Raw genomic sequence first — 10,935 nt, 5'->3', positions numbered from 1 at the left:
TAGGTTACATGATAATAAAGTTCAAACAAAATAAGGATACAATTGATCACTAATTAATACTAGTAGAGTAGTGGTATAGGGAAACCACTACTTAAATGCATAACTAAATAACACAAATTTAATTCACTATAAGAGCGATTTAGTTCACTACATGAAGGAGTGAATAAAAAAACTGAACAAAAAAGCCTTTACAGTGAACTAAATCAAGTAAATACTTCACTACAATGGGGTTTTGGTTCACTCCTTCCTATAGTTAACTAAATCACTCTTATAGTGAACTAAATCGCCCATACAGTGAAACATTCAAAGCTGTTGGTCTACATCCGGTAATTAATTGTTTGAGCTTATGAGACAAACCACGAACTATTCATATTTCCAAACTAGTACAAAAATGAGTAGTTTGCAGATCTATAACAAATTAAAATCTTAGAATAAAGAATCAAATCAAGCATAAACAAATGCAGATTTCGAGGTAGTTGCAAAAGTTTGCCTAAAGGAGTTAAAATATTACGGGTCCCGGAAAAGCAAATTTTACGAGGAACACGAAACACGATTGATTCGGCATTGCAGTTCTATTCTCTCAGTAAATGTGATGAGTAGCTACTCTCTCAATCTCGTAATTGATTGGCAGTTGGGACTAATAAATGCGCCATTTATAAGGTTTGCATCTCTGCCTACCCCATTGGGATTTAATCATATTAGTATATTACAATTGGGATTTAATCATATTACAACTTACATAGATTTGATCATGTATATTGATTTTTATCAATTTTATGGGAACATATAAGCGAAATTGGTCTCTAAAATACATATAACCGAGTGAATATAATGCACTAAAACTACTATAATTCATCAGATAATGCGGACTATAAGAACGGGGAAAACACAGATCATCAAGAGGGGAAGACGTGTCGAGTAGTTATTAGGCAAAGTCAATGAAATGCATTATGAAAGAGTGTCGAGTCTACACATTATCTTCATTATAAAGGTATAGACTATAGAGAGAGATGGATGCATAATTAGAAACCAAGGAAGATAAACAACAACAAAAATGGCTTCCAAACCAGGAATTCTGACTGAGTGGCCATGGGCATGGCTCGGAGACTACAAGGTAATATCTTAGTATTCCTAAACATACCTTTTAATTTGTACAATTCACTAACTTAGTTATGTGTTTGGTGTGCTAGTATGTGGTAATAGTGCCATGGGCAATACACGCAACATACTCATACATGTTCAAGGATCCAAGCCACAGGGATTTTGGGTATGTCACCATATTCCCTTTTTTGCTAACAAGAATGCTTCACAACCAGTTGTGGATTTCCTACTCTCGCTATCGGACAGCCAAGGGGAGCAACCGGATAATCGACAAGAACATCGAGTTCGACCAGGTCGATAGGGAGAGAAACTGGTACGAATTTAATATACCCCATTTGTGTAGAATTATTTGTACAATGATGATTGTGTTGTGATGGATATTTTTTTTTTTTGCAGGGATGATCAGATCATATTCAATGGGATATTGTTCTATATTGGAAATACATACATCAAAGAGTCACATAATCTGCCGTGGTGGAGGACGGACGGCGTGGTCTGGACAATCCTCCTACACGCTGGTCCAGTGGAGTTCCTCTACTACTGGCTGCACCGGGCGCTGCACCACCACTTCTTGTACTCGCGCTACCACTCCCACCACCACTCCTCCATCGTCACCGAGCCCATCACATGTAATATATTAATCCATATTGCTAGTACTACTACTTAATTAATTGTACTCCTACATGTGTTTTTTTTTTAATTTGGTATATATACATATATATATATATATGTGTGTGGCAGCCGTGATCCATCCATTTGGGGAGCACGTAGCCTACTTCGCCCTCTTCTCGATACCACTCCTCACAACCTTGTGGACGAGCACTGCTTCCGTGGCGTCGTTCGGAGGTTACATCACCTACATCGACTTCATGAACAACATGGGACACTGCAACTTCGAGCACATACCCAAACGCCTCTTCTCCATCTTCCCTCCCCTCAAGTACCTCGTCTACACACCTTCGTGAGTATTAATTAGCCTCATATACTCTTCATTTTTATTTTTATTTTCATATTCTCCATGTCATTTAATGCCTGCCAATAATATATACATGTATAGGCCCCCTCCAAATTTATTAATTTTGCTGGAAAAAATGTGATGTCTAGCTGCAGTTGAGCCTAATAAATTTCACTATTGATGTGTCACCTTGCAAATCGCAGCATACTTTTCTATGGAAATTAATACTATGATCGACCTATATAGTAAAAAATCAAGAATGGTTGGCCAACTTACATATTGCAAAATTTCAATAACTTAACTAGATAATGACATTAATGTGTACAGATACCACTCCTTGCATCACACACAATTTCGGACCAATTATTCCCTCTTCATGCCATTCTACGACTACGTCTACGGTACAATGGACAAGTCCTCTGATACGCTGTACGAAAGGTCACTAGTGAGAAAGGACGACATACCCGATCTGGTGCATCTCACTCATCTAACGACGCCAGAATCCATCTACCATCTACGCCTAGGATTCGCGAGCTTTGCATCTGAGCCTCACAAATCCAGGTGGTATCTGTGGCTGATGTGGCCGGTGACGATATGGTCTATGATGATCACTTGGATATACGGCCGCACATTCATTGTCGAGAGGAACATATTCAAGAGCCTCAAACTGCAAACATGGGCTGTGCCCAAGTATACAATCCAAGTATAAAACTACAAAGATTAGTCCAATAATAATGGTGAAAAGTAAACAACTGGTTTTTACTTGCGTTCAACTATTTTTGCAGTACTGCATGCACTGGCAGAGAGAATGGATCAACAACCTGATTGAGGATGCCATACTCGAAGCTGATGAGAAGGGCGTAAAGGTGCTTAGCCTCGGGTTATTGAATCAGGCAAGTTGAATAAGCTGCAGAGCTTGGTTCCTTTTTTGCTTACTTCTTCAACTTACACTTGTGCTTGATCCAGGAAGAGGGGCTTAACAGAAACGGCGATTTTTTCTTGAGAAAACACCCTCAGCTGAAAGTGAAACTGGTAGACGGGAGTAGCTTAGCCGTTGCCATAGTTCTGAACAGCATTCCGAAGGGTACAACTCAGGTGGTGCTCCGAGGCAATCCAACCAAGGTTGCATATTCTGTCGCGCTCGCCTTATGCCAAGGGGGAATGCAGGTTAATTAGATCAATGATCATAGCAACAAACAGACCATGTTTATAGATAGATGATTTGATCACCATTCTACTTAGGTCTTCACATTGAACGAGGACGACTACAAGAGAATCAAAGCTAAGCTCAACACCGAGGCTGGAAATAATCTGTTTCTCTCCAAAAACACCCCTTCCAAGGTTGGTAGCTCATCATACATACACAATACTACATGAAACTGCAACAAAACTAACTGTTTCCACAACTATGTGTGTAGATATGGTTGGTGGGAGATGGACTAAGCGAAACAGATCAACTAAAAGCATCGAAAGGAACCATGTTCATCCCCTTCTCTCAGTTTCCCCCAAAGAAAACGCGCAAAGACTGCTTGTATAACACCACACCAGCAATGATGGCTCCAAAGCATATCGAGAATCTTGACTCTTGTGAGGTACACATACAATAATTAACAGCTCCAAATCTTAGCCAGACTACACATGGTCATATTAAGACTTATGATTGATGAATGACAGAACTGGTTGCCACGAAGAGTGATGAGCGCGTGGCGTGTAGCAGGAATCTTGCACGCTGCAGAGGAATGGAACGTGCATGAGTGTGGAAACGTGATGTTTGGTATTGAGAAGATATGGAAGGCCAGTCTTGAGCATGGATTCTGCCCCCTCGTTGCATCTGCTGAATCAAACCTCCACTAGGCTGCATTCTGAGATATCAAAGAAGATAAGAAAAAGAGTTAGATATATTGTATATATTGGCTATTGCTGCAGCCTGCATTTTATAGTTATACAAATGCTCAAATACGTACTCAATTCATATATATTTATCCATCCATATCAAACAAAACTTTGGAGTGTTTGCCAATTGCCGCTGCTTCGGTGATATACTATTTATTTGCGAATAATCAGTATTGCATTTCAGTTTTTGCCATCACTTATCAAACTTCATGCTTGCAAAATTCATGGTAATGAAATGAAACTAACCACAAAGCTTTAGTCAATCCCATCCAAATGCTTGAAGGAAAAAAGAAAAGAAAAGAGTTAGATGGAGTATTGTCTAGTCAATGGATATTTGGTCATTGAACTTAATTTTTAGACTGCTTTAATTTGAAGAGATATAAATATCCCTACTTTAAGCCTTGATACAATGTGGCAAAAAATTTAAATTCGGATCAATTTTATCAATTGTGCATTAAACCCGTGTCCAACCTAAAATGCATATTCTTTTGGGACGAATGAAGTAGTTACTAAAAAGTTAATCCATTTAACTTAGCATTTACAAAAATTGTAGTTATACGAATTTTGATATACCTATAATATATTCGCTTACTTTAAATTTTTATAAGACTTTAATAATCTAAGATGAATATATACAGGCCTCATTTATTTTGTAAAGATGAATATTGTCTTCCATATAAAAGTATTCGTTACATATATTTCAACCCATCAATTTTCAGAATGTACATTGATCTGCCCATATATACAACTGTGCTGCAAATTTAAATAGCACTTGAACTACATATGGATCATACTTTTTTTTTCTTGAATATTTTATTTAAAACAAGGATATTTAAATTTGTTGTTTTTTTAGATCCATCCCTAGCAGTAAAATATATTCTATCGTGATGATAGACCAGGCCCAATTCAATTTAATGTTCTTTTTTTTTGCCAAGACGCCACTAAGGCCAGACTTCCGGGCCCAATTAGACCATCATTTTTTAAAACTTTTCTTCACTAGTTTAATTTTCTGGTTTATTTATGTGATCGGAACAAATTATTTTTTAGAATAAATATAAATATAAATTGTACACATACATAATACTCCTAAATTCTAAATTTAATTGAATTATGTCACGAAATTTTGTTATTTGTCATTATATAACAATACAAAAAAAATGATATAGAAAATTTAAAACAAATTTTCAGATGATTTCGAGTTTGATTGGAAATAATTATACAATATTTAAGTAAAATAATGCATTTTCTTAAATTTCTAGCTATATATTTAATTTAAAATGTAAAATTTTCCTATATCGTTACGAAATAATTAGCATATAATTTATTTTAAGTTAATTCATATCTATAAATTGATTTTCATATGTAAAATATCAAAAAAGTTTGATTATGTACTTTTATAGGAAACTAAAAATTAGACAATCTTTTTAGTTTTCTTCTCTAGTTTATCGGAAGACATTATTTTTCTGTGGGTAAAATTACACCTCCATCTTCCACCACAACTGAACTAGGTTTCTTCACTAATTTCTCTGGGTCAACATTACACTAATACATCGACTTTTGAATTGAATGCAAATAACATTCAAATTTATAAATTTAGCATCCAAGCATTCAGACTATTAATAACAAACTTTGTGGCTTTTTTTACTATTTACCCTAAATAACAAATAAACGACAATCACAATATCATATTAATAGGCATTGCAAAATTATTCAACTATTAATAACAAACTTCGGGCCTTTTTTTTGACTATTTGCCCTAAATAACAAATAAACGACAATCACGATATCAAATTAATAGGCATTGCAAAATTATACATTTACACCGGATGTGTTATATTGTTAACTAATTCTTAAATTGCTAACCACAACTAATTGATAGACATTAAATATTCAAATTAAACCCTATAACTATAATGAACAAAAAATGTAGTAGTATTTATGTTAATTAACAATAAAGTAATTATAACTAATTTTTAAAAAATATCTCAAAACTTTAAATGCATATATCTATCTCAATATAAATTATTTTTTCAGACGACATATATCAAATTAAAGATAACTTTATAAGGATTTTAACGAGATCTTACATTCATATCTTCCGTGGTCAAAATTAAAAAAATCATAAATTTCTTTATTTTTCGACATACAGCTTAATACATAGATAACATAATATGTCAATACAATATGATCACATCCCTTTATGTATGCAAGTAAGATCATTTTTATTCTAAAACGAGAAAAATATTAAGATGAGAGCATTCATTAATATATCAAAATTTTAATCAGATTCAAAATTTTAAATGATGTTCGCATCCAAGCATAAAATAAAAAAATATAGCATTTCACTATACTACAAAATAGGGCATTGTAGATTAGTACTCATTCCATCCTCAAAGAATATGCATTTTGAGTTCGGCATAAATTTTAATGTAAAATTGGTAAAGTAAGAGAGATATAGTAAGAAAAAGTAATTAAAGTTTTATTAGTAGAGAATGAATCTCACTTCATTAGAAGAAAAGAGTTTCCATAATTTAAAAGTGCATATTCTTGTGTGAATGACTAAAAAGAAAATAATACATTACAATTTAGGGAATTCCATTGAATGTGCAAACGTGTTAGTGTTCTGAGTCACGTCAATTTTTTTATTGAACTATAGTACTAGTGTACTACAATAGTGATGTGATTAGTGTGTTTCTCGACTACATTGCTTTGATTAATGCGATCTAGCATATTAAAAACGTGTAAGTCAATTAAAATTAAATTAAATTAAATAGGTTAAAAATATTTGGCAAATTTCTTGAAGTGGGAACATGCACCAAAATAGATCCCATATTCAAGTGATTTTATTTCTTAATTGAAAAACGCAAAACCAAGTCGTGTGTTCGGTGAGACGCATAATAAAACGTGTCTCCAAAAGATGCAAAACCAACTTTGAGCCTTTTCTTTGGTTCCAAAAAACTCAATTGCAATTTAAAGAGTAAATTAGTAATATAATAATAATAATAATAATAATAATCTTAATTAATTAATTTCATTTTATTCTTAAACCTTATCTATAATTTGAAAATCATTAATTCAGCTAAGTCGTAAACCGTGTCTGCAATATTAGTTGAGCTAGTTTCAGATTTATATATTAGTTTAGATAATTTATGAATTCATGATTATTATCCCAAACATAGTTCAAATGCTATGTTCTATTACATTCTGCTGTTCAAAAAACGTGAAAATGAGTCCAATCTTATTGTCGCAAACCTGAAAATTGGTGACATCAAAACCAAACTCAAATTAAAATTTAAGAGTCTAAATCACATATTTTGTAAGATTCCTGATATTCTTTCCAATTCCTTTTCACAATAGGATGGATACCAACTATTTTTCTCTGGTCGGTTTCTGTGAAACAACTTTTTTAAAGTCCATGAAAATAAAGAAAGCCTACATCGTTATGAAACAAATCTAGTATCGTCACATCAGTAGGTTGGTGAGGTTGAGAAATCGGTTGCACTTGGATAATTTACGCAAGGATAGAATCACATTCAAACGATTATGTCGTTTGTTGAAGGATACCTATCTATATAAGTGGTGTTCGGTTTTCTAGATTAAACAGTACTTAGATATAATCTAGGATTGAATTGTGAGATTATTTTAGTCATGGAGGGTCATGAACCAAACACACTACATATTTAATCTTGAGATACAATCTTCAAAACCGAACACCCCATAAAGAAAATGCATGGATAAACCAATTTCCTACACAATCTTTGCAGTTACAAACTCATTAATTAATTAGGCCAGTTGTGGACCTATATGATTACGTTTTCATTAGTATTTTCGATTTCATTTTTTTTTGTCTCCGCCAATGGGAGAGCTATTATAAAAGTAATAGCTAGAATTAAATACATATTTTTCTTGTTAATTTTTGATGGGGTACCTATAGTATGCTATAAACTAATATCGAGTTTAATAGGCAGGGTTAATTAATAATGGTTTATATAAAAGCCAAAACCAAATGAAATGCAAAGAATCGACTAGTCTAAGAGCATCCGCAGCGGTGAGTGGATACCCGTCTGTCCGTCCGTGCCAGCGGCGCGGCACCGCCTGCTCGCCGCTGCGCTCTTGCCGCTGGCGCGGCGCTGCTCGATGCATCGAGCACGTCCGTGCCAGCGAGCAGCTGACGTGGCGCGTTCTGATTGACTAATGGCATTTCCGTTGGAAATTCATTTTTTTTTAAAATCGAAAATAATACCAAAAAAATTCAGATTCCCAAAAATATGGCCGTTTTTTTACAGTTTTTCTGTAATTTTTTTGATTTATTATTATTTTTTTATTCTCAAAATCATCAATAAATACACACATTTATCATTCATTTTTCACATCAAATCATCTCACATTCATCTCTCATTCATATTTTTTCATACAACTTATCTACATCTTCCTCTCTCACTCAAACAAGGAACACAATGCGCGATACCCGAGCCCATATTGAGCTACAAGAAGACCTAATCAAACACATTTGAGTGAAATTCGGCCACAAATAGTGGTTTTTTTAATTTTATGAATTTAATTATGTAATTTTTAATTTTTAGGATTTTAATGATGTACTTTTTAATTTTTAGGATTTTAATTATGTAATTTTTAATTTTTTTGTAATTTGTAATAGTATTCTGGATATTTTTAATGCATTTTAATTTTGTGGAAATGTTTTTATTTAAATTGAATAATAGAATGGTGGGACCCTTGAGCTTGTTCTTGTGAAAGAGCACTGATGTGAGTATTGTGCTTTTGCCTAAGAGCAGGGAGTAAAAGTGGATCCGGGTCCACATCCGTGCTCGTTAACAAGAGCACGGATGGGGATGCTCTAAAACAAGTAATTAATCAGTCCGTAATGTGGTCTATGATCTTGGACACCACAATATTTTTTAAGCCATACATCCCATATGACTACACGTTATTATATGATAAATAAGGCAAAAAAAATTTCGTGCTATTCGTGTGTGTGCGATGAAATTCTAAGAAAGTGAGAGAGGTGTTAAAATTCAATCCTTAACAAAATATAGGGTAATAATTTCTTGGTTCTCACCATCATCTATCCCAATCTTTCACAAATATAGAGGAACATAATTAATTGGTTCACATCATCTATCTCAATCCTTCAATCGTGTTATACGTTTATGTGTGAGACACAGGATATTGATTGCTACAATCAAGGACGGAGATAGCATAGGCCAAGCCGCCGCTCCAGCGGGGGCTTAGCCGATGCCGTCCTCTTAGAATCGCCTATAGTGATTTTGTGCTTTATTTTTTTACAAAACAGAAAGCTTGAGAAAGAAGATGGGTAGGAGAAATAGAGGAGAGAGAGTGAGGGAAGAGAAATGAGGGTGTTCAATAGGAAATAACTATAATTATGACCTCGGTAACAAAGCTGACATTTAAATCCCATTTCTTGTCTTGTGTGATTATTAGTTTAGGAATATATTACTAATATTTGTTATTTTTTAAAATTGTTTCAAAATCAATTACCGTACTATTCAACATTTTACTAGTATTATTTTATTAATTTTAGGAGTAATATATTATATCAATCAATTTATTTATTACTAATATTTTATAATTTCATTATTTTTACTTGTATAATAACATTATTGATTAATATTTTGTACTATTATTCATCTCATATTTTATTTTTGGACTATCCAAATACATATTTATTTACTAACTTTTATTAGTTTTGATAAAATAGATTTCACATTCTGCTTGTATTGTATAAAATTACTAGTATATAAAATGACGGACATTCCACTAATTTTTTCTTTTTTACCTTTTTAATACTATTAGAAACGAGCCAAAGTAATCGAAAATGGATAATACTATTACGAAAGCATCACACAATTTGGCATATTTATCGTTAAATTTCAGCACCGGCTCATTTCGATTTCTAGTTCCGTCCCTGGCTACAATAATTGTTTTTATCAATACAAAGAGAAGTCACGAAGAAAAATAAAAAAAAATATATCATAGTCATACAACGACGACGAAACTATAATATGTCAGCAATTAGCTTAGGAATTGCATGTGTTCAAAGTAAGATTAATTTTAGCACTACATTAACATATCTGAATCATGTTATGCAATTTTGCATAACTAAGGACGAAACATTATTACTCCACCCGTCCTCATTAATTGTCCACTTTTATCATTTTGTCCGTCGTCCATTAATTGTCCACTTTCACTTTTACCATAAATGGTAAATAGACACCACATTTCACTAATTTATTCTACTCACATTTTATTATAAAACCAATCAATAACGTTTTTAACACACTTTTCTTTAAATTTCTTAAAACTCAACCCAGAATCAAAGTGGACAATTAATAAGGGACGGATGAGGTACTTATTCTTCAGAAAAAGGTGACAGAAACAAAAACATTTTATATTCGATCGTCTATAAAAAGAAAAATATAGTACTCCCCTCCGTCCCAACTAAGTTGAATTGTATTCCCTTTTAAGATATCCCAACTAAGTTTTTTTAATAAAAAATAAAAATTCAATCACTCTTATTTTATTCTATCATCTACTTTATTTTATGGAGGGAGAATCAACATTTCGAATATTTAAAGGTGCAACTACCCCGAATCCAATTTTTAGTAAGTTTGTACGTGACAGGTTGGCTATTTGCTATTGATGGTATTAGATGTACAACAATTTCCCAAAAAGTTGGCAAACATAGTAACAAAAATCATGAAAATGAATTCATTTAAATTGATTTAACGGAAACTTTTTTTGGTGAAATTATGTAGAATATGATACTCTAGAAATCATACATTGACGTCATTGTTTGTAAATTTTATGATACTCCTATTATCTATTCATAAACAAAACAACATTATTTGATTGAAAATCATTAATAATACTCCTTATAATAGGAATGTAATCAAATGCAAACTCTAAATATTGTAGAAACTCCAAACTATGATCTGGACCATTAAAAA

The 10,935-nt window shown here is 33.0% G+C and overlaps 1 protein-coding gene across 1 annotated transcript; it reads left to right on the top strand.

Annotated features, from left to right (window-relative positions):
* The first annotated feature begins 938 nt into the window (after window positions 1-938).
* Window positions 939-4,116, top strand: LOC121807145 (very-long-chain aldehyde decarbonylase CER1-like). Its single transcript, XM_042207343.1, has 10 exons — window positions 939-1,114; window positions 1,191-1,414; window positions 1,498-1,730; window positions 1,843-2,062; window positions 2,384-2,759; window positions 2,842-2,949; window positions 3,023-3,223; window positions 3,299-3,397; window positions 3,475-3,648; window positions 3,731-4,116. The coding sequence occupies exons 1-10, from the start codon at window positions 1,055-1,057 to the stop codon at window positions 3,908-3,910; spliced, it is 1,875 nt and encodes a 624-aa protein (XP_042063277.1). The 5' UTR covers window positions 939-1,054; the 3' UTR covers window positions 3,911-4,116.
* Window positions 4,117-10,935: the final 6,819 nt, after the last annotated feature.

Source organism: Salvia splendens, chromosome 6 (assembly GCF_004379255.2).
Source record: "Salvia splendens isolate huo1 chromosome 6, SspV2, whole genome shotgun sequence".
Lineage (NCBI taxonomy): Eukaryota > Viridiplantae > Streptophyta > Magnoliopsida > Lamiales > Lamiaceae > Salvia > Salvia splendens.
Note: the sequence above shows the minus strand (reverse complement) of the source record. Positions and strands in the feature narration are given on the sequence as shown.

Excerpts from the sequence above, each read along its gene's own strand:
- LOC121807145 (XM_042207343.1), top strand. The coding sequence starts at position 1,055 with ATGGCTTCCAAACCAGGAATTCTGACTGAGTGGCCATGGGCATGGCTC. Across the intron at positions 2,063-2,383 it reads TACCTCGTCTACACACCTTC|ATACCACTCCTTGCATCACA; the intron begins GTGAGTATTAAT and ends TAATGTGTACAG. Across the intron at positions 2,950-3,022 it reads GCCTCGGGTTATTGAATCAG|GAAGAGGGGCTTAACAGAAA; the intron begins GCAAGTTGAATA and ends TGCTTGATCCAG.